Here is a 24,821-nt window from a genome sequence, read left to right on the forward strand (position 1 = left end):
GATTGTCAGCTAAGATCAGCAATACAGTTATACAAAGTTTTCATGCTCTTTTGGCGTGAATGGGACAGCATGCGTTGACAAATATTTTGTTAACTTTGGATCCTTGTCATTTATGCGCACGCGTCTTTAAATCCAGTTTTTAAGCCCCCATTTTTAATCATAGATTCTGGAAGAGCACGGAATTTGCATAGATACTAGAGGGTCTTCTTTATATTAGTTTAAGACTTTTTACGAACTGTTCCATCGAGCCCAGTTTTATGTTAAATGGACGTAACGGATTTCTCAAATCAATGCTTTCACTTTTCACGCTTTTGAAACTTCCAGTCAGATTGATTCTGTGGTTGACTCAGATTGACTCACTTATGCGTCCATTGTTGACTACATGCTCAGCTGTCCCATTCGCGCCAAAAGATCAGCAATAACTGTATTGCTGATCTTAGCTGACAATCACTGCCGAGCTGTATGCCATTGAACTTGCATTTCGTTATATAAAGAAGAAACACTTCCAAGATTACATCACTTTCACCGACTCCAATTTTAGTTGAAAAATCTGTTATAGTACTGGCATTCCTTTCTTTCTCTCTCTCTCTCTCTCAGATCCAACACCTATAATAACATCAAATCTGGAGGAAGCTTTTTCGAACGTTGACATGATTGAGTCCAAGCCACTTCGGGATCATGGGAATGGAGGTTGTAGACAGTGCAGATAAGTGAGCTCATTCCTTATGATACTACCATTTGTTTGTTCCCTACACAGGCAAGATTATACGACAAATAGTAATATCCCAGTGACAGACATCATGGAGTACAGAAAACAACAAAGTCTACAAGATTAAGACTGAAGTTAACTTTCGCAGTTCAGTCCGTGCCTGGTTCATAGAGAGGAAGTTGACCTTACTTAACTCTGTATAGGTCACACTCATCTCACACATTCTTTCTGTTGAGGAATGATGATATTCCCCTATGTATTGTTCATCCATACTAAACGTTCATTACATCTTAATCTACTGCCTGATTATTTTAATGAGCGTAATGATTATTTTGTCGTTTTTAGTAATCTTTTTGTCTTGTTACTGTGAAATAAATCTTATCGGTGTCATCAAATACACCTGCTTTTATTTTTTTTACAACGTACTAATGCATATCATTAGTATATGATCATATCTTAAATCTATGACATACATAGAAATATAGACATATACAGAAACTTTTAGTTAGAAGATATTTATACATTTAAACGATGTGTTTCTTGACCATGGACATGGCACATAACAGCCGTCAGTGCTTATGAGCCATTAAACACCCAGCCTTACAAAAACCTTCAGGTCTCAAAAATATGTAGTCTTCGTATCTGATCTTATTAAGTGGAAGTTCCAGTTATTTGCAAGTTCCTTCAGGAGAGCTGAATGGCAAGAGTGATAAGTTATCACTGTGAAGATTAAGTCCTTTTAGAGAAAATGACTACTTTGATCGGTGGTACGTAGGAACCTATAGAAACTCGCTTATGTAAAAGTAAGAAATGACATCTGTAGAAAAAATCTATACTTGATAACAAAAATGAATGCAATTTTCATAATTGGCATTGTAGAAATTACTTATAGAAATAATAAAATCATCATTTCCAACCTTGTTTTGATGTAATTTTTATGCTGTTATTTGTGACCTATACGCTCCTTAATCGGCCATACATTAATATATAAACGGCATTCTTTTGAACATTCAGAGATACTTGTTTCATGTTTTGAAATTACGCAACTGTCATTTTGAGATTTGTTAATGCAAGTTGGTTCAAGTGATGTGGCTTTTCTTTCAAAATATATCAATCGAACCAGGGCATGGTAACCTTGGTGTGCTGGATTCTTTTTGTTCGCGTAACTGTGGAGTGCCAAAATAAAGATTTAAATCAGAGAACTTCTCTAAACTGCTGCATCCGTCTTGCATTAAACATTTTGGTAGTTGGCATTGGTCATTAAAAATATGCGTGCTCACTCCCGTCAGAAATCTTGAACGATCCGCACATCAGCAAGAATCGTAGGTTACAGCAGTTGCCCACGAATTTTTCTGTCATCAGCGAGATTAAATCGACAGTGAGTGTGCATCCTGGAGTCGTATCCCAAAAGCACTTTGTTGAGCAATTTAAAATGTTGGTTGTCTCAAGGCATAATGTTTTCCCCCCACCTCTTCCTCGTCGCATTGTTTCGCTCAGGAAATGAAATCGAGGTGTGATATAACTTAGTTTCTGGAAAGAACTGGTCAAATTATTCTCTGCTAAATGAATTGTCGATGTTTGTTCTTGCGCTAGTGCTAGGGATATAAGAATCCTGCCAATTTTCAGTTGCTTCCACTGAGTTGACATTAGAGCAACATACACATTGTTGTATGTATTAGAAAATAGCATGGAAATGATTGGCCTTGTAGTGGGTGTTAATAATTGAGCTAATGCCCTTGTTTTGTTTTTTTTCTCTGGATGAGAAATTCAGTCATCCAGATCATCTAAGGATATTTGAGGAAGGCGTTCGAGACATGCTTTGGACTAGTATTCACAAAATTTCATTTTTTGACCTCGCTTGTTTCTTCTACCGTTCTTGACCCATCGTCTTTCAAAGGAACTTGGTAAGTTCAGAGTGTAGGTCCATTAAGTACAGCTGCTTTTTTTTTTTAACGTTATAATACCCACACAAAAAAAAAGCCATAAAATGTGTATTCAGCTATCTATTCGTTCCATCGGAGCCCCAGTCAGTTTCAGATGTTATTGGCAGAAAATCTTGCAGCATAAACAAGTGGAATGACAGACTGTGCTTGTCAAGTTAAATGACTCTAAAGGAATCGGCTCCAGAAGAGGAAGATGAATTCGTATAGCCGACGTTGAAAATGATGTGCTGTTCATAGTGGATTTATGTAAGTAATTCGTCAAAAATTGCAAATAACATTTGCCTCAAAGCTAATCTTTCATAATAAGATAAACCTCGCAGTTGCACTTAAATCTGGTAAAGCTTCCCTAATTTCTCCCCACATAATACCTACTAATTCTACTTTGCAGAAATAAATCTGCTTATTGTATAAGGTAGGTCAGTGGGATTAGTGGAAAAGGCAGCTAAGAGCATGAAGCGATCATTATCTAGATGCCAATCACGTGTTTCCAGACTGTTTTTTGCCATATAAAAATCTGTAATTTCCTTGAGGGGGGGGGAAGCACGACCGCTTATCTTTGTATTACTTGAGCTTTGAATGTGACTTAAATAGTGAGCAGACCAAACATCTTTTATTAATTCTGACAACCGGTGACTATCAGAATTGATCTTCAATGTGACTCCAATAGTACATGTCATGACTCGTGCCTTCTAAAATCAAGATATGCGGCATACCATTCTCATCTACTATTATATTAGAGGTCAGTTTGAACACAATTTCGCATCTTCATAACCTTGCTTATCCAACGTTTGCTGACTGTTATTATTGCTATTTTTCTTTAATGACTTTGAACTATCGACAGTAAACTCGACTGGTGACAGGAGTTCTGTTGCTACAACATATTGACCTTATTACTGACCTCACACAGAAACTGAATGAAATAGTCCTAATCACTTTTGTCTTTGTTCTGCCTTAAACCACGCTTTTCCGATATCACGACTCGAGATTTCAGTTATTTTTCTTCTTCTGCAGCTTCTCCCACTTAAGTGGGGTCACTGTTGATGATGAGTCTCCTCCACATCCTCATCAGTTATAAGTATAATATTTTGAAGTATTTAAGCAGTCTAGTAGAGTACGAAATGTAGTATGATTTACATATTTGCTATGATGTTATTATGTATCACTCGATGAAACTCGATAACACTCCGATTCTTAATTAACAAATAAGAAACTTATCTTTATCACCTGCAAGTAAGATGTTCTGGTTACAGAATATCTTGGTTGCCTCAACACAGATTTTTCTCCCAAAAAAATTCTGCATGTTTGGTTGAATAAATTCTTTATATTTTTATACGGAAAATATTTCGTGACACGTTTCGCAAAATGCACAAGCACCTCGTATGGTCGTATCGTCCACACGTACATATGTTATTCCTCCGCTGCGTCCGACTGAATTTTATTCAGATTTGGTACTTGATCACATTTCTATAAAACTGAGCATATATGCACGACGGATACAGAAGACTGTACTCGAAGTTATACAAAGAGTAGATATACACACAGTTTGCATTGCTTTAGTGAAATAAATATCAAGTAAGCATTAGAGTAAAATTTTTTCAATTTTGAATTCTTTATAAACAACAGTATTTTTGACGTTGCAATCACGATGAGTTAGTATGCGGTTCGTCCTTGGCGGTGTGGAGGACCAGAAGTTGTGTGCGGCTGCAGTTTATGCGATTGCTGACCCAAAGTAAACGGTGGGGGGGATGAGAAATTGTAGACGAAGGATAATCCTTAAGCATTTATACTGAGTGACAAACTCATAACATTCAGTATTACAAAAATAAATAAATAAAAAACAAATAACAGATAAATACTGTCATTCGGTGTTTTGTCAAATGAGAATTCGAACTTTTAGCCTGTTAGTTACAAAGTAGATATTTTATCTACTTTGGCCAACCAGCTGTCCGAAGAAATTGAACCCATTCAGATTTACAATTACAATTTTCCAATTACAGTTTTTATTTATTATTATCTTCTATTATTTATTTATTGTACATGATTCACTTCTCTATTTATCTGCCATCTGTTAAAATGATAAAATGCACTCCTGAAATAGGCAAGTGCGCATAGTTCGATTAATTTTATCTTGAATGTGTTCCTCGATGCTTTGATGTGTTTGCATCCATACTGTGACAGTCTCCCTGCTTTATTATAGAAAGTAATTTAAGTGGATTAACTAATCGAATGATGTCTACGGGGAATTCATAATCTCTAAGAGACGGAAAGATTTTTACTCGGCCAATAGAATTTTCGCTGTTTTCATCTTTAATTTTTAAATATCTAAGTTTCGAAATATGTTATGTGCAGTGTATTAGCCTGTAATGTTTTAGTACTATGAACGAGCTTAGGACTAAATAATCAGGGCATTTTGCTTTAGAAACTAAACATGAATTTTTCCAGGTCTCTGGTAAGCAGGAAAGTATTCGCACATCGGGTAATGACATTCATCCACCACCTAAAGGCATTCACAAACAATACCCACAGCCTGTTTGGTTACAGTTGGAGAGTGGGCAGTTACAATTTTCAAGTTTCATACAAAGGACCTTAAAAACACAAACAAACAAACAAACATATTTTGATAGTTTACTGTTTCTGTGGAGAAACTACAGCGACGAAGGGAATAAAATCATTTGATATCAATCACTACTTCTCTTGGAACGAAGTCCCAAACGACCATATGGCGTTACCACTGCGAAGGACTCCATCCATCCAGTTCTCGTCCGTCCAATACGGGTTGGATGGATTAGTGGTTTCAGGCAATTAACGCAGCCTGCACGCCACCTCTCTGCTTTATCCCATGAATGCCAGTATTCTTATGTCTGTGGATATGTGGTCGGTGTTTTCCTGTTTTAAGGGACGAAAAACCCGTTTCCAGAAGAACTCACCTGAATTGAAAAACACTGATAAAGGTTCTTCGCGTTATAGACGGGATTCGAACCGTGTCCTTTTCAACCAAAGAGTTTCGTCGAAACACCAACTGAGCTACGGAGTAGCGCGAAGGATTTATATTTTATTCCTCAAACACAGCGATAGGTCATTCCATCACCTATCACTGTGTTTGTTCGAAAGTTTAAATCTCATTGAGGACGTAAGGAATCAGTAAAGATTTCTCAATTGAGAGGAAGTGTTCTTGCGTGCACAGCATTATTAAATAATTTGTGGTGTGTACTCCCTCGATCGTCATGAATGGAGTTGCATCAACTCTAACTGTTGCGTTAACAGATTTGGGCGTTCGACTTCTACAATTCCTTCGTTTTTTTTTTTTTAATTGTTTTAAATATGATTAAATGTTTCAATGTGTAGAGATTATTTGTAATAATCGACATACTAAAATAGAAAAATGAGGTGAAGAGACACAAAAAATGTAAATGCAGTTACGAAATATTTTCAATTGCTTAAAACGCTTCATTCATGTCAGTAGTACTGTTTTCATGTATTTTTAACCACCATGCCACGAGTATATAATTTGCAAATTCGACTCGTATGGTGTCGTCCGGAAAACGTATCTGAAACTACGACCTTAGAAGGCAATATGTATACTAGCATACCTCAGCGCCCCCTTGCCTGACCTGACATCCCGGAGGCAACCGAAGGGGTGTCGTTGCCAAGAGAAACCGCCATGACGAGTCCGTTGCTAGGTGAAGAGGCAGCCCACCCCTTCATCAATCATCATTATCAACCATTAGGATTTATCGTACGCCGCTGGCTGATAAAGCAGCAAAGTTTCCAGGGAACTTGACCCCCGTCTATCTGTACACAGGCGTTATCGGCCCTCAAGTAAGTATACAGCAGTGTTCGTCACGGACTGACGGCCCACTGCCGCAGATGTTATCTGTGTTATGTAGTCTAAACAGCGGCTTATCCCCCCTCGCTTTCCTGTTTCAGACTGCCCGGAATGCAGTTGCACTAGAGATTTTTTTTTTTTTTTTTTCCCTTGAAATAGTTTAGTATTCTTGTTTTGTTTTGTGTACCTTTACTTGCTTTCTTTGACCAGCGCAATTGAAAAGTGGTTTGGACTAAGTTCTGGAGCAAATTAATGAATTTCTCGTTCACTATAATGATGAATCGTACTATTAAAAAAATTGGTTGTTAAATATTGAAGATTTTCTTTCCAAGTTCCTAATGAACTTGAACTTATTTTTTTAAACCTTCCTCCTCTCACACTTTTCATAGAAAGTCGATGTTTAACATTCTATGAAAGGTTGTAAACGTGTAGTACATTAGCAGTATGAGTGGACTGACGTTTATTTACTTGTATATTTATCTGTATAATATTGCCTTCTTTAGACAAATTAGATCAACATTGTTTCGATGTTCACCAATATTATGCAAGTTATTTTAGATACACGAAAAGGAAAACGTTTGACATCCTATAAAGTTCATCACGCTTGAAAGACATGCTGGGAAGAAATTTTGCCACCATGTTTAATTCGAGATTCTGAAAATGAGTGAGCTATACAGTATTGATTCTGAAATTACACAGACTTGCTGTGAGCCCTCCTGCCATGGATTGTCAAAATGTTAATGCTTCTTTCCTCATGTTAAATTATCTCAAAATGCAGTCAATAACAAACTGTAAACACACCGGTGTTTAAAACTTTTATATAAATGTTTTTGACTTAATAATTTATAGTAAATTTTTTAGCGATGCAATTCGTTATGCATCAGATGTGTTTAATAATGGTGAGTTCGCTCACCAACATTCAGCTTCTCAAAAACGTTACTCCTGAAGTTTCTCTGAATAGTTTGTCTCACTGAATAATACGTATCTCTTAACTTACGTAATAACATCTGACGAATGTTATTCCATACATTCACAAAAGGCTATGTATTAACCCTTAACATACAAAGACGTCTGTGACACGTCTTTTGTTTATTGCACCAAAATTGATTTTGAATTTTGATTTCACATATAAATACAACCGAATCTAGACGCTAGACAATCTTGTGCCTATTTCCTTTCAGCCGAGAAAAGTTGCCAACGTTGTGTATGTATCGGCTATTTCGTTTGCGTTTGCACAAATTCATCATTATTTGAAAAATAAATGAATTTGATCCAGCAAATCACCCGCCCAAAAGATTGGCAAAAAAAAAAACGACTGCTTTTTGATTTTTAATTGGTACGTTAAGGGGTTAATCGCACTTTGTTTTTGCCAAAATGGGTTATGTCTATTAGATTCGTTGTGTTTTTGACCTTCCCTTGGCAATGTCATTATTTTATGGATTTTATTAAATTCGGCCTTTGGGATCCTTACATTTCTGTAAGAATTGCTCTTTTCTGGAGATTAATCATCTTCGAGCATTTTTAGGGAGGTTCAGCGTGCATGAACAAAATGTGAAAATATTCCAGGGTTGGGCTGATTTTGGGTTTATATAAGTATTGTTAATTTACTCGTAATAATGAATGTATCGCCATACAAGAATACTATCACGAAACGCACTTTTATATTATGATCACTGATCACCTTCATATGTATTAGATACTTTCCTTGGCTTTGTTCAGGGGATAAACAGGTAAGGTGCTTTTTTTTTTTTTGGAGTGTGCTTTTGTATCGTGAGGAGGTGGCGACATTTTTCCTTCGTTTGGAAAGGCTCGGATTTCCAATCCGGAAAGTGGCTTCATAGCTTAGTTGTGTGCCATAATAACGCTCAGATTATGAATCCATTTCAGCCCGCCTGCGAAGAACAGACGGCTTACCTGTACTTTAATATTGGTGGATCTCTTAGTATCTGTCAGTAGGTATGAGTGTAATTGGATATCCGGTCAGCCAGTAAATCTAATTCCCGCTATTTTTGCAAGTGATGTGTGATCGCCAAGCATGATAGACGGATGCAGCTGTGTCCTCCAATAGATAGAGTAAAATAGTATGCTGCCCCACATGTCAAGTGGAGGAGGGCTTAGCGTTATCCGTCTACCATGACCCACTCGACAATCACAAATTGTTGGCGAAATAGACGAGTAAAACAACATAAGGTACCTGTCTTGCTCTGTGAAAATAGCGTTCGCAAAAATGCATACTCGTGATCTTTTTGGTTGGTTTCATAACCATACGTAGGTTCAGTTCCAACCTCAATGATGTCCATTTCTATTTGCAATCATCATATTGCAGTGACTCTTCCTTACCGAAACTCATCTGTTAGCCTCTGCTGTCACTAATCTCAATTGTGCACATTCAACATTTCTGCCAAAGAACGTGCACAGTGAAAATACATAATGCTACCTTAGTTGTCTCGACCTTCATTCTAAAACAATCCAGTTGGAATCCCAGTCCTCAATTTTTTTTTTTTTTTACTTCATATGAATGTTGTCGCATTGGTACTCTGTCAATAATTTGCTGTCTATGTCTTTACTTTCCTCCCTCAATTCATTCTCAGTCTACCATTTTCTTTTAGTTTTCTTTAACAGCCGAGGTTCTGTAGTCTGTTTTTCTTAATGGCGTTGCCTTCCTTAGAAGGAACGACATTATCATTCGACTGCTTCCTTTCCCAATTGTACTTCAGCAAATAATGGTGAAGTATATGCCATCACTAAATTTACTCAAATTCTTAAAGTTCTATCTGATTCTGAATACAGGTATTCCTCTTTCCCAGACCATTTTATGTCCTGTTTCGCTAATAGTTGTATTATTATTATCATTATTACTTCATTTTTTTTTTTTTTTTTGTCATTATGAGACATGTTCTGATCCTTCTTTATTGGTCATGAAAGAAGGATCTATGGAAACTTCTATGAACTGCCAAGTGAGTATCTTGAAATACAAGTAGCGCTTAAGTATATTACTTTTTATATACCTGTTGATTATATTTCATATTTTAAATCCAGTACCAGGCGGTTTCTTTCTCCCCCCATGCTTTGTTTTCTGGTCTGTTTGCCACTATATCATGTTTAAGTTATTTCATGGAAGTATTACTTGTTGGTTTTATGGACATACTGCGTCACATCCGTCTAAATCTACCCTTGTTTATAAATCTCCTCCGATGCCTTTTATTCCCAGCGGAAACACAGACTCGACCTTTATTGAAGTCTCATTGGGATCTGAACCTGTAATACTTGGAATCTGGCGACTATCTTTGTGATAATGCAAGGTATTGTTTATGCCTGAAAAGTGAATGTATCGCATAATGCGCCATGTATTATAGGATACTAGGGCACTTTGATATGAAATCAACTGTCTCTATATACTAAAAACAAGCTGCTCGTGAAGACTTCAAGCGTTTGCTCATGCTTGGGTGAAATGAGGATTAACACAAGAATTTAATTTTCTGTCGAATATAATTTATTTCCTTTGACAAAGAAAATTTTATTAAAAATTGTGTTTTTGAACTGTGTGCATTTAAATCTCTATACATAACTCCTTATGATAATTAATTATTTAAATTAATTAATCATTAATTCTCGAAATAAAACATTGCTCCTCAGTTTAAGCCGATTTGTTAAAATGTCGTAATTTTGGTCTTGATCATTTTCCTGTTCTCCATGGATAGTGCAACAGAGCAGCTGGTTCACTGAACTCTGATTTGCGGGATATATATATGTACATCAGTTCAGTTGAAGAAGGCTGTAGACAAAAAAGCACAAATCTATCAGAAACTTTGTGATAGACTTGAGCGAACCTGTAAAAGTTAATATTATAAATATTGGCTAAGAGATGATAATTAGCTGAATCGTCCTCTTTTGTTTTATGAAGGGTTTTGGCCCAAATGTGAGAACAGTATCTGGATATTATCCACTAAGCAAAAGCGAGTTTTGTTTTCTTTTGTTTTGTTTTGTTTTTTTCTGAGAAAGAAAGCTTGCACTATCCGGAAATCTTTCTAAATGATCGCCGACATGCTTTCTGCCAGTTGATGGAGTTTGTTTTGTTTACGTTATTTTTGACAAAGCAACAGCATAGTGGGTCATCATGCTTCGCTAGGTCAACAGAAATCCTTAGTGCTCAGACCACGAAGGCGCGGTTGTAGGCAGAGTAGAAAGTACAACTTTCTACTTTTTTTTTTTTAGTTAACTATACATATCTGTTGATGACTGCAGCAGGTGTCTAGTAACTACTGTAGGATCTAACTAACTGTATCCCCCTTCTCTCTCTCTCTCTACCCCCGCCCTCCCTCACAAAAATGTTCTAAAATATCAGTGCATTTCCTCGCCACCGTTAATGAACCAGACGAGAATGAAAGGGAATAAACTTATTGCAATGTTATATGTAAATCATCATCATACTACAAGAGGGAATATGTCCACATCTGACGACAAGATCTTTGATTGGTCGGATTTCCACCAATGATTTATGGAAAATCGCAGTGTATGAAATTTCTGAACTCGGGATGGAACTTAATTTTGGGAACTTTTATCGTATTCGGTGCCATTCCATTCTGCATTTAAAGCATAAAGAAACAAAATTAGTTGAGCAGATTTTTAGGAATAGATGCACTAAGTTTAAAAAAACGTACTTCGGAATTTTGTCAAGGCAACAGGGTTTGTTATTATGTCTAACCACGTATATTGTTCTTCTGTCGGTTGCCTGCTGTGCGGGATAATAATAATAAAAGTTCACTTCCGTATGAGACTGCAGAAAGCACTTAGGAAATATATATTTAAATATCCCTTCATTTTAATGACATATTAACGTTATACTTATTTCAATGGCAGTATTAATTCACACCAAAATATTAGGTTGATTTTATTTTGAAACTGTTTTCGTATTATGGAGGAGATGGTGTGACTAGAAGAAGGTGCTTTGTTTTAGGCGATATGGAATTCTTTATAGATTATTTGGTGTTATTCCCCCCCTCCCCCCCAAAAAAATTGTGTTAATCATTTAACAGAATTAGCTGAATTCCATAAAATGAAAAGCCATCTTAACCAATCTTATCGCAAAACCTGCGAAATGTTTCAACTCTCCCCGTTTTCCCTACAAACACATTTCTTTTTTCAGGCTGCTCTTTATTTCGGAAGCTGTTCTTCAGGCCTGACCCCCCATTGAAGTTGTGAATTGCTCCCAAAGCCACTGCCTGCCTTCCGTTGATGTTGTATATATATGGAGTATAGCAAGTGATGTGGAAGTGGAACAGTCATCACTGGTGGGATACACATACGCACGCACACACGCACACGGGGAAAAGGAGAGATAAAGGAAATCCCTGCCATGTTCGTGTAGACCACAGGCGTGCCTCGTTTACTGAACCGTGGTCATAGCTTTAGCGGGCTATTCATCACGCTGACGTTGATGGGTTTCAAGACGCTGCCACGACGATCCTGAGACTTGACCGTCTACAAGGGGAGGCTCAGCTGGGCGGGTAAGCATCGCTGGTTTTTGTGTGCAGCGTTCAGTGGTTCGGGCTTAATCCTGCGGAACTTACAATGACAGATGGTTCTCTGTGTCTCCGCACTTGACGAGAGCGTGCGGCATCGTTTATCGAGGGAGTGGAACCTAGTGTTTCCCTCTTTGCCCATCAATTCGGAACCCGTAAGTTGCGTTAGCGACGTTGAAGTACTGCGGAGTCGCAAGGCTGTCATGTGGTGACGGCTGTCCGGGTAGCCGCCTGGGAGATCAACTGCATCCACTCTCTGGCGTTCGGAGCACGGGAGAACGTACTGGTGTTGATATGCATGAGTTAGGGCAGTCAGTCGCCATACATCTTCATTATTGGAGAATTGCATTAGCACTGGCGGCGAACGATAGGCCTAACGAGTCCCCCGGGAAAGCAGCTGGCATTCGGCAGACAGTGCGGAGTCGAGCGGTGAGTTTTGACTGTCACTGCGGGACACGTGACGGTTGGCGGTGAGGAATTTGTCGGGGATTTAACGACGACTTTGCGGTGACTACTGTCGCCCTTGCACCATGTATCATCCTCGTCGGCTTCCGAACCTCTCGGGACTCTGCGTGCCGAAATATGTGTTACGGGAGAGGAGTGGAAGGGGGGGGGGAAGGCAAAGGAAAGGGAAAAAATAAATAAAAGATCATAGCAGCGGTGGTGGGTTCCCCGTCAACGCGGCAGGCATGTTTTAGACAAAGGCAAGAAGTCGTTTGTCACTGAAGCTGACTGTGTCGCACATCCCCCGAGGCTGTACCGACTGTTGTAATCGGTTCCATCGTATGACCGAGAGGCGGAGTGCCTCCACGAAACCAGGAAGATGACCGATGTACGCGTAATAGGGGTGTTTGTTATGAGGAATTCCCGTCTCTCAGAACACATTTAGTAGATGAGAAGTTTCTTTAAGTTAGAGAAAGGCATATGTGAAAAGGGAAGTTGGTGATTTTAAAGATACGTTCAATGCAATTTAACTTAATAGCCATTTAGATCGCTTCCATCATTATGCGCCAATAGCCACCGTTTCTTTTCTTGTCTTTATTTTTTACTAAGGAAATCCTCGTCAATATCCATTGTACAATTGATTTATTTTAATTAGGTTTTTCTTTTGCTTTTGTGTGTGCGCGCGCGCTTTAATGAGTGGGGCATTTACTGATTATAATAGATAATTTGGTTGCGACCTTAAGTTACTAGTTTCCTTATGTAAACCTCATTTTTTATTATCACACCTGCATGGAGTCGATAGACTCATCGTAGGATTTTATTTATTTATAAAGAAATAAATGTATTCGTAAACTCCTTTATTTATTTACTACAAATATAAATTTACGTCATTACTAAAAATAATAGTTGTCAATATTGGGGTTGACAGCCTTCATACACCTATTGGCATTGGATACGAATACCACCGTGGAAACGTGGATTTTAAAAATGTTGTCGAGTAAATGAAGTTACCTTACAAACTTTATGAAAGTACCCCTCCCTCCTTCCAAAAGAAGTATATTATTAATTTCCAGCGTTTGACGAGATTGTTAATTGAATAATAAAACAATAAAATGAATTATTCAAAATAGATTTGATATGGAAGAGATCTTCCAGGGCTATGGAAGAGACAGAATGCCTGCATTCTGTTTTGTTCCGTTGCAAGGATAAGCTTTGTCTCATTAGAGAAGGGAGTGAATAAATTCTTTAGGGTAGAACTTTCATGGTTTGCAATGAAGTACCCTCTCCCTTCGATTTCTTTCTCCGCAACTTATGATAAAAGATCTTTAACGCTACCCTAATACTAGAGTTCCCTTCGAATTTGATTCTTCCTGATACACTGCCTCGTTTAAAAACAAGTAACGAAATAAACTTTATTATTAACTTTATTCTTTATAAACGAATAGGTCTATTTCGCAAAATGCTATACATTTATCACTATTGTTTTTTTTTATATATATATAATACGGCGGCTGCGGTATTGAGAATCCTCACGAAAATATTGTCGAGGCATTTTTTTTTTTTTTAATTATATGCATATTATTCCATTTCGGCAAGAGAGAATCCAATTGGTCATTTTACAATTAGATTATTAAATCATTTTTATTTAATTGAATGAAGAAGTGATGGTAATAATTCCGCAGTGGCTGCATGGAATTTAATTAAATGTGTAGTTAATCTCTGTTTGTTTCGTTTCTTAACACTCTCAAATTTGATTTCATTGCGATAGAATTTGGAAAAACAAATTTATATGCGTAATGCACATAAAACAGATCAGCGGTTTCATAAATGCTCTAATACATTTTTGTATTACATGTACTCTAATACATGTATTATTTCATAATACATTTATTACAGATATGATAGTTCTTGCGAGTATATCGACAGTAGAAAATTCAATCATTTTCACTCCGTTTATGTATTCAAAGAGCTCTATCGCATGGCAGGACTTTTTATAAAAATCCGACGAATGTATTACAAGTATAGGTCATTTATGAAATATCAACGTATTTCGTTATGTATTATTCTAGATGTATAATCTTGTTTTGCCGACTTTTGCCACTACAAATTGTACGATTTCAACCAAAATTGAAATGACTAAATAAATTTTAACAGAAATCTGAAATACCAAATTTAATTAAAATTTATAGCCATTCAGTGTGGAATTATGAATATTCGATTTAAAAATTATTTAAAACTTTGATTTTATCGAATGATATTATTCTACTAAAATGGATTACATGGACACGCCTTCTTATTTATATCCAAAGTGCTAACGCTTATTAAATTTTATTCTTCACCCAAAGCGGAGTCGCTGCAGTATACAATTTGGACATCGTCTTCAGAAGAACAGATCGAAACAAACATTGATGTCACAAATTTATTTAAGGATTCAGAAAACCGAATTTCAACAAAATCCATCCAGGAATACCGTGCATATAGAGAAGGACAAAATCCAAATAGGCTCTCATACATTTTGCAAAATGCACTTAATAGAGGCTTTCTAACGGGATGTACAGTATATTTGGTTATATATTGTGTACTAACGTTATAGTACAGTAATTTTCATTGTTAAGTTCAAAGCTGATTGAAGAATTATTTTCTCTGGATATACTCGGACCATTTTTATTGTCAGAACGATTCGGAATAATAATTCCTTTCGACTGTGTGGAATTGAATGAAATTTGGTATTTAGGATTTCTGTTAAAGTTTGGAGTTATATCAGTGTTTGGTTTCAGTAGGACTAGAGCTCTGGTTGGAAAGACCCAGGTTCGAATTTGGTCTATGACCTGAGGAACCTGTATCAAGTGTCTTCAAATCTAATGGTCACTTATCCGGTCTCATACGGAGGTGAGCGTTTTTTCACCTGGAAACTCGAGTTTTTTTGTCTCTCAGAACGGGCGAACGGGCATCATGAACATTCTATCTACTGGCAATAAATACCTTCCCTTAGGGGATGTAGCAGAGGAGTGGTGTACCTGCTACATTAATTCGCCGTAATTCCTAAAACAGGGGGACTCCACCGTTATAGGCATCGGATTGGTTGAAGAAAATATACAAAATGGAGACGCAATTATCAAGTGTAGTCTAGATCCTAAAATTTCAATTCTATCCTGATAGAATTATTTATTTTTAAAATTATAAAACATTTTGCAGATGGTCCGAGAAATTAAGATATGGACAAATTTTTGCAACTGTTCCATATTTCGAATTTCAGTGAAATTCGTCAGCCAGACAAGCATGCAAATTGACGAAAGAATCTAACAAATCCAACCTTTTCATTTCCCGAAACGCTCCCTATGAATAAAATTTTTCTATTGTTGTTGTAGGGGAAATTTGAAGTCCGCATATCCCATCTTATTTGTAAGATACATGATACGAGACTTTATGGTTCTTTTTAAGAAATGGATTTCTGAGAGACTTTTTAATGACATTAGTACCAAACTTCTTCCACGTATTTGCATATCTCTGATCTGATCCTGTGGCTTCCTCTCTTTGAGAGGGTTGCAGCTGATTACTAGGGAGATAGTGACGCAAGGTGGTTTCCCGTTGCCTTCCTTGTCATATTTTTATGACTGTAGCCTGTGTGTTCACAGGCCGGTTTGCCTGCTTGCGGAATGAAAAACCCCAGATAAACTGGCGGAAAAAACCTTGCTGTCCACCCAAGACTGGCTCATTTGGCTATGGCTGAGGAAGATCCTTAAGCTCCCCCACAACGTCGACTGGAATCGGACCTAGGACACTCCTTCCCCAGGCATATGGTTACGAAGCGCATAGCCACTAGGCTAACTGCGCGGACTATCAGCATATAGTCCACCGAAAATAAATATTTAACGGATTTCTAGAAATTTGATAGAAATATAATAATCAGAAGATCTGACTTCCGTATCATTTAAATGCTACAGTTGCTGTACATAAGAATTTGGAATACGTGAGTTGAAAAACTGGAGTGCTCTCAATCCTTCCACTCTTCCTTTTATTATCATCTTGATATTTAACTGCTTATCTCATCTTATTTGTAAGACAGATGAAATTGCTATATTTGTAACTTTACTTGCTATAATAATTAACCATTAACAAAATACAACGTATTAATTCTATCTGCCACCAAAAAGTCATCAGAACAGAATTCAGATGAGCATTCTCTTATCAAAAAGAATTTCAGGATCTGACGCAGTCTCCGTTCCGTTGTTTACTCTTTTAATAAAACTAATATATACTAGTCACATTCTTAATATAAATGTCTGTGGGCGCGGGTTTGACATTCTCGCTCACTGCTCATCCACAATTCATCAACCAGACTCTCTTCTGTTGAATGCTGCAGCATTCGGTGTTGATGTGCAATCCGAAACATCACTCACACTCACTGTTTATAAACAGTTGAACTACTTTGGAATCAGCCAGTACTCAAACCGTCCGTGAATGGCGATAAATGTGACGATTATGCGTTTTTTTAAAGCTTAACTTTTTTACGTTTGCGTCACAGATCAACGGTCCGTAGTGCTTCCTTTCTACAACAGTTACCGTCTATTTACTGATAGGAGGCCGATATTAATTGTGAACCTGTGTTGTAGACGCGGTTCTATCTGTCTTCAATGTAGCAAAACCGACCCCCCCCCCCCAACTTTACATGATCATGATTTTCAATTTTTGTCATAATCAATTTCTAGAAAAATATCAACATTCGCATTAGTTTGTTCATCTGCCACACAAAGTTCTTTCTGCTACTATAAACCACACATCACTTTCCTCGCTTACTACGAGATTACTACGAGTGAAGTTTTCTTTATAGTGCCCTTGTTACTGGATAGAAAAATTCTGAAAACATTTAAATATGCAAACAAGTTAGAAGTTATGACTCAATATATTCATGTTTTTGCCAGCTCTAGCCACATTTAGTTACATTTGCACATCCAATATAGCAAGGACTATTTGCATTCAGTTGTATATATATTCACATAACTCTAACGTATTTAAAATGCTTTAGGGCCAATCTACGCTTGCTTTCCACTTTCACTAAGCAATATTTTCCACTGTATTCTTTTGCAGTAGTTGCTTCATTCCTCATTTAGTCTTGTTTTTGTGCCTACGTATTTTGCATCTAAGATATTCCAAAAGAAACGAATCAAGTAGATGCGGGTAGTGCGTCAAAAAGCACCCAGAAAATGTATCACCCGAATGTGAAAATGAATGTACTGAGGCTATGGAAGTGGATGAACGCTAGGCGGGTAGTTTTTCTTCAAAGTTAACGACGTCATCCATTAGAACGGTTCTGAACGATATTCATAAGAATAAAGATTCTGTCAATTGCTACAGCATTAACTGTAGAATTATCTATTTAAGGAGTAAGTTGTTGAAAAAGATGGCAAACAGACCAAGCATTTGGATGAATGAAGATGCTGTATATGCCTCCTCATTAAACATGGAGAACAGAAAGCATCTTCCTTCTTTTCTTGCATCAAGATAGTGAAGGATCGAATACAGAACCATTTTATGACCAAATCTGACTGATTTAAGGGCCGCAACATCATTTACACCATTTGAATGTTAGCAATTCACTACTGGCAGAAGTGTGAGTAGTATAAGTATCTTTTTCAACAACAGCAAGGTGTGAATTAAAGCATGAGCTCGGCTACAACTGTGGGCAACACAGACCTTCCTTCACTTTTATGTTCCAAGAACGTGATTTCAAGCACGAATGGTAACAGGCAACGTTTTACATCAGTAGTTTATTTCATATTTGCTTTACTAGGCAGATGGTAATTAATGGTAAGAAAAACATTTACCATCAGCCCAGTAAAGCATAGAGCTCAATGAAAGATGTATGACATCACTGTATTATCAAAGAGGAAATGATCAACACTTGTAGACTGTCTAATTCAACGATTTTTTGCAGTTGAAACACCCAATCACAGGCTGCACGTTCAGCTTTCTAACTCGGAGCTGGAATAAGGGCATCATCTAGCTGCTTGCTGGAGATAGAATAGCAGCTAATCACGTCCTCGGGGATCTGTCCCATTCAGCGATTCCCTCCAGATATAGAGATAAGATTGAGGAAGATGGATAATTTCATATTAATCAATTCACTAGAGAGCTCTTCTATTTATATTTTGAAAATGTAAATACACTTTCATATAATATCAATATATAAACATATTGATAATTTGTACATATATTCATGTTAGTCGTTCAATTAAGTATGTCAAAGTTATATTTGAATTTATTAATCTTCATATTTCAAAATGTGCTCGGTTACTAATATTTTAAGTTATGAAATGATAATGAAAATACATTGAAAACGATTCTCAGGATTGTTTTCAAGTGATCACGTGATCGCTTTTGATCACAGAAACGCAGGGATATTTCTGGAATCAGAATATGACCTAAACATTGAAAATTCCGAAAAATATGCCTGTACGTTGCTGTTTTTGTTAGAATTCTGAGCTAAGGCAAAAAGTAGCTTTCCAAAATGAATACTGTTCTAAGTGTGCATACCATGTTTTACTCTTTAATGATGTCGAGCAGAAATAAACTTCCGGATTTGGAAGGAGTGGTTGGGCTAATTTTCGAAGGCATTAAAAAAAAATCATAAAATTCTATCCTCATTAAGAAAGGGACTCGTGCAGTACTCAATTTTATAAACATAACAGAATGATATCACTTTCGACAACATGTATTCTAATATTAACTTAGCAAGCCATTCTCATCACGCGATCTTTGTTGATTTTTATAGCCCCTCCCACCTTCCTATTTTGCCGTTACGGTCAGATTCTTCTATATTTTCTACGCTCCTCATCGCCAATGTTTTTATATTTTAGTCATGTGAAATAGTTAATATATGAAATGTATCGGTGATGTATTTTTAAAACTTTTTTAATGCATTTAATATTTTAGGAATGTTACTTGGTTTATGTGCTCAGTAAGTGAGATCGTACATTTACTAGAACATTGTTACCGAATATAATCCTGTTATTACCATATACAGTACATCACAGGAGAATAGCAAGAAAACATCTCCTGTCATGTATCTCGTACACCATCGCTGAAGTCTCCAACAAGAATCCGATTTTGTTTGGCTGAGTGGGTGGTATATCCGTTCTCTAACCGCGGGCACAAAGGTGGAAGATGCATTTTACCTTCCAGTGTGAAACCTGCTTACCGAAGGCCCAGAACGACTTGGAAAAAAAAAAAAAAAAAAAAAAAAAAAAAAAAAAAAAAAAAAAACCTCCTCAGATGTGTCACACCGATGAAGTTCCAGATGATGATAAAATATAATGCTCTATCAGCTTCGTTTTCTATTTTCATCTTGTTCCTAAGTTTAGTATTGAATACTATAGTATTAACGTTCAGCATTATTGTCTGAATAATTTAATGCCTTTATAGGTATAGTATAAACACTTTCGGCTTCTCTATCTGGGTAATGTCAATCATGTCAACGTGCTTTTTTTAGGTAGCTTTTCCACTTGGCTCTCCTAGTTTCCTATTGATACTTCGTACATTAATGGTGTCCTCTTTTAACTCTGTCGAGATTATTCCCGTAGCTTGACTTATCACTGGTTTCCACATTCCTTCTCGATGGCGAAAAGCCTGCTTTAGCCAACGGTGGTTCATCTACGATTTTTATTATCTTGTATTACCATAGTGAGGTTTCAGACAGTACAGAGTATAATTGGTTCTTCCCAGTCCCGTTCCGTTCACTCAGTAAGTGCTGAACGGAAGTCTGATAAGAAAATGAGGAGTGGACATTTGACGCCTTAACCAGTCCTCTATAGAGGATATGTGAAAAGTTATCTGTATAAATTACCTAGTTTTAAGACCCGTGTCTCCTCTTTTATAAGTATTTTTTTTTTTTTTTTTTTTTTTTTTTTTTTATGTTTTGTCTATGTACTTATGGTGTTTAAAAGCTTGTATTTTCTGAGATAGTACTTCAGTAAGATTTAGTTCTTCACTAAGCTTATTCCTCGCAGCCTGTTTACATTTTATTTTTTTAAAAAAACCTTGTTATCTGTTTCGTTTATTATCATAAAACATTTTTATGAAGCTTTTATTTTGTTATTCAGTACAGTTGGTATAAACTTACTTCTCTTCATATTTTTAGGGCTCAGATACTGAATCAGACTTGTTCAACTCGACTGTTCATAAACGTAAGTATATTCAGTTATTACAAATTCTGACAAATGAAAGCCATAACTAATTATTTTATATCTTTTCTTGTTTTCATTTGCTGTTGAATTCAAGATATATCTGTGGGCAGTTTTTTTCCCGCACGCACGCACTTCTTTTTTTTTTTTTATTTTGGGATCGATAATATATTTTCATAGCAAACTAATATGCATTGAAGCACAATGAAAATTTTAATAATGGCTACTATGATTAGCCATTATTCACACACACACACACACACACACAAACACACACAAACACACACACACACACACACACACACACACACACACACACACACACACACACACACACACACACACACTGTGTGTGTGTGTCTCCTGATCAGATAGGAATACCGTAGTTAAAACTCAACTATCTTATCACCAGATGAGCGATCGGTTGCTCTCCAGACAAAATATAAATTGCACGATATCCTTGTAAATGATTCAGTGCTATAAATGTTACATACAAAGTATTTTATTTTATATATGAATTATTTTTATATGAATTCTCAGAGTGAAACACGTATCTTTAATAGGATTTGAAAAAGACACATGATATTATGGAGACAGTAAGCCACGTTTTTCCAGGTTATTTTTTAAAATTTATTATTATTATTATTTATTTTATTTTTATCAACAAAGGACGATAGCCAGGCAGGAATTGTTAAATTTTGACCAAGAGAAGGTATCTCTTTTAATTGATGCTATTCTGCATTTGAATTACACAACAAACAGTGATGCAGTCGACAGCTGCGCACGTGGTGCAGTTTTATGAACAACAATAATTCCCTTTTGAATAATGATGTTGAAGTAAACTTTCAATTAACAGGTGGGAGGAGCAGAAAGATATGAAACTTTTTTATTTACGCATGTTGTCACCAAAACGTCGTGTTTATAAATAATTAATACAGGTCATTGACTAAAGAGTTGGAGAATTTCATTTTATATATAATATTAATTAGGAATACAGTAGTATATAGGATTTGTAGTTTGAAACAGTAGTTATATAAGCACAAATCAAAAACAGTGTAGATGACATGATTTTACTTCCTCAGACAGCATCCACGATGATAACCCTTCATAGCAGCTCTTTCCACTTCCGCTTGTAAAGCCCTCTTCCCTTTTTCAGGTGGAAACGCATTCAATAGCTTATCCGATTATTAGTGTCCGTAAAATCCATGAATATATTTTACTTCCATAACTTTTATATTTTGTTATTTTTCATGGTAGCAGCAGCAACAAAAGGAGAAGTCTAGCTAGGAGAAAATATTTTCCCTTCAATAATAGAAAATAATTTCGAAAATTGGATGTGTGCGCGCGCGTGCATAGTACTCTCTTCTCTTCCCATCCATTATGTGTTGATCCAGTGTAATGATTCAGTTTATATCCTCTGTCGCTTTCAAAACGCATCCTTAAATCTTTTTATCGGAATCTTGCTAGATGGATAACTGCTGAGTTGCCAAGTCACTGCCATGGACTATTATTGACTTTTAGGGTAACATGGCAATGCTAGAACAAATGTGCAATACTTTATGGATTATTTTGTGCCTATACCTTATTTTTGTCCTGCATTCGGCTCACGCTTATGATATCCTTATTTGTGTTTTGTTATGAATATTTTACTTAATGCACGCACACACTTACAGTATCCACATATCACATCGAAGCTAGACGATATGCATGCCAGGGATCTGGATAACGTTCTAATGACATTAGAATTATTTTATCCTCTTTACATGCACGCATTAGTTTATTATTGTTTATATAGAAAAAAAATCTGGACAGTTACAAATTTGTTTGGATGAGCAATGGGTTTAGTTCAGGGGTCGGCAACCTGCGGCTCGCGAGCCACATGCGGCTCTTTGGATGTGAAGCTGCGGCTCTTTAGTTCCATACGCAAATATTATTTATTTTATCAAAAAAAAAAAAAAAATTTAAAAATCGTTCTGAATCGATTAACGAGGATTAGGCACCGATTCTATCTCTCAGCCACTTGTACTCGCTTTTCACCGCACCCCTCCCCGTGACACGCGTCGTCAGTCCGTCGGAAGCTCTCAGAAGTTTATGTTTGGCAATTTTCATTGATTTCGGCATAGCTGGGCATAACACCTTTACTCGTAAACTAAGTATCTAATATTTGTAGTATCTAACAAACTAGAGAGGAAGATATAGCGAATGCCGTGCAAAAATGCCTTGAAGACAATAAGATCTTGTGGCTCTTTAAAAACTTTTTAAAATTTTGTGGCTCTTTAAAAACTTTGAAATTTTGTAAATTGTAATTTTTGACTCTTCCGACTCAAAAGGTTGCCGACCCCGGGTTTAGTTTATTACAGTATTGAGAGATCTTATGTTGCGATATAAGTTGAAAGAATGATCCAAAATTCCTGATCATCACAAACTTTAATAGCGTATGTTTAAAAGGATGGAGAGTTATTAAGGTATGCGCTATCTAGATTTCTCTTAAACACAATGCTGCTTCAGTACTTATCCCAGCAAAGCGAATATTTGAATTGTTTGTAATTCCAACCAAACGTGTGTCGGCGAAAATGACCTGTGACTCACCACATCGTCTTTCAACCATATAGAATAATCTATCAACCAGTTCGATTATTCGTTATCCAAGAATGCCATGTTACCGATAATAGTTTGCTGATGTATGAGACCGACGGAGGTGCAGTAACAGATGAACCACATGACCACACAATTCTAGTTAAAAAAAAAACAAAAAAAAAACATGGGTTGTTAGTGGAACAAAAGATGGTTACAACAGCATGAATCGATGGGCCCAACCTGCCAGTTTGCAGCTCTGCAGACTGATCGCAGCATGACAGTATTGGAAATGTTGACTTAGCACATGCCAGTTCTGCTGATGCCAGTGGAGCACTAAACTTGGATGCCACAACCTGTTTGAACATTTTTACCTGCCAGGTTTATCTCTTCATGATTCAGTTTATCCATCTGATAACGATGGATAAACTGTGAAACTTGATTTTATCAAGATTATGTCTTGTTACAAGGTACAGATCGTTCGCGAATGTTTCCAGGAACATAAAATTGACTCTCCCGTAAGCCAAAAAATAAAATAAAATAACACGGGTTATTAGTGGAACAAGCGATTGTTACAATAGCGTGAACCGATGGGCCAAACCTGCCATGATATAAGATGAGTAGGCTACAGCTCATCTTACATCATTCCAGTTGAACATCTTTGGGAATCGGGGTGGTTAGGATTGCGGACGTACTGCTAAGTTCTGTATGGTATGTCTGCTTAGTGCTTCTGTTCTTCCGGTGAGATTGTCTGTTTTGCATGCCAAAAAATTCAGTTTTCCAGGAAACGTTACATCCACAGTGCGAGACTCGCTTTCATTTGAGAAGACCTTTTATAAACTCCTCATGTCCTAGCCAGGATTTGATCACAAGTTTCTCGAGCCAGAGTTTAAATTATATATTTATTATTATTTAAATTATATATAAATTATATTGCGTCGTCCCCGCGATTAAGCAGTGTGGTGTGCTGCATCTGTGGGATATAATGGGATAATTTTTTTCTTACTCGGAATTCGCTGCAGCCTATTATGAAGCAATGAAGTCCATTCCTTGGAGTACTTTCAGTGTTTCGTGGAGTCCATACCCGATGAGTTGACTCTTCCAGAGGTAAAAAAGGAAGGCGCTACTCATGATTAGTCATGTGTATTTAATACATTGGATACACAGTGTATTTCATATAGCTAAAAATTGCTTCTCTGTTCAATGGGCGTTTTATGCATGCATTTGACAGTTAACAGGGATAGATCACTATTTTTTTTTTTTTTCTTATTTGAATTTTAAATAATATATAAGTAACCTAATGTTGAGATTCTATGCTGTTTTATTTTGCTTGGCATCATTAACAGTTTCATCCCCTCCGACTTCAGAGGAAAAACATATTTGATTTCTTTATTCAATTAGGGTTGATATATATATGTAAAGCATCAGCTAGTATATAAATTTGATAACAATTTTATTGGCAAATTTTCTTAAAGCATCCCTTCTGATATTACCTGTTTATTTTCATTTTATCACATTCTTTTCCTAGGAATTCCCAAGAAATACTTGACTGGTATTTTACGCATTTGTTCGTGATGTTAAAAACGACAAAACCAGCTCTGGTTTGGATATAACTGGTTTTAC

At 36.6% G+C, this 24,821-nt stretch overlaps 1 protein-coding gene across 1 annotated transcript in view; it reads left to right on the plus strand.

Moving 5' to 3' along the window:
- LOC150107152 (uncharacterized) overlaps window positions 1-24,821 on the plus strand; it is an 868,219-nt gene that overhangs the window by 571,910 nt on the left and 271,488 nt on the right. The window contains exon 6 of the mRNA XM_090391665.1: window positions 20,582-20,627. Coding sequence (XP_090247791.1) covers window positions 20,582-20,627 — 46 coding nt within the window. The remainder of the gene's footprint in view (window positions 1-20,581; window positions 20,628-24,821) is intronic.

Source organism: Typopeltis vanoorti, chromosome 4, assembly GCF_054136105.1.
Source record: "Typopeltis vanoorti isolate ZY-2024b chromosome 4, IOZ_Tvanoo_1.0, whole genome shotgun sequence".
Taxonomy (NCBI): domain Eukaryota; kingdom Metazoa; phylum Arthropoda; class Arachnida; order Uropygi; family Thelyphonidae; genus Typopeltis; species Typopeltis vanoorti.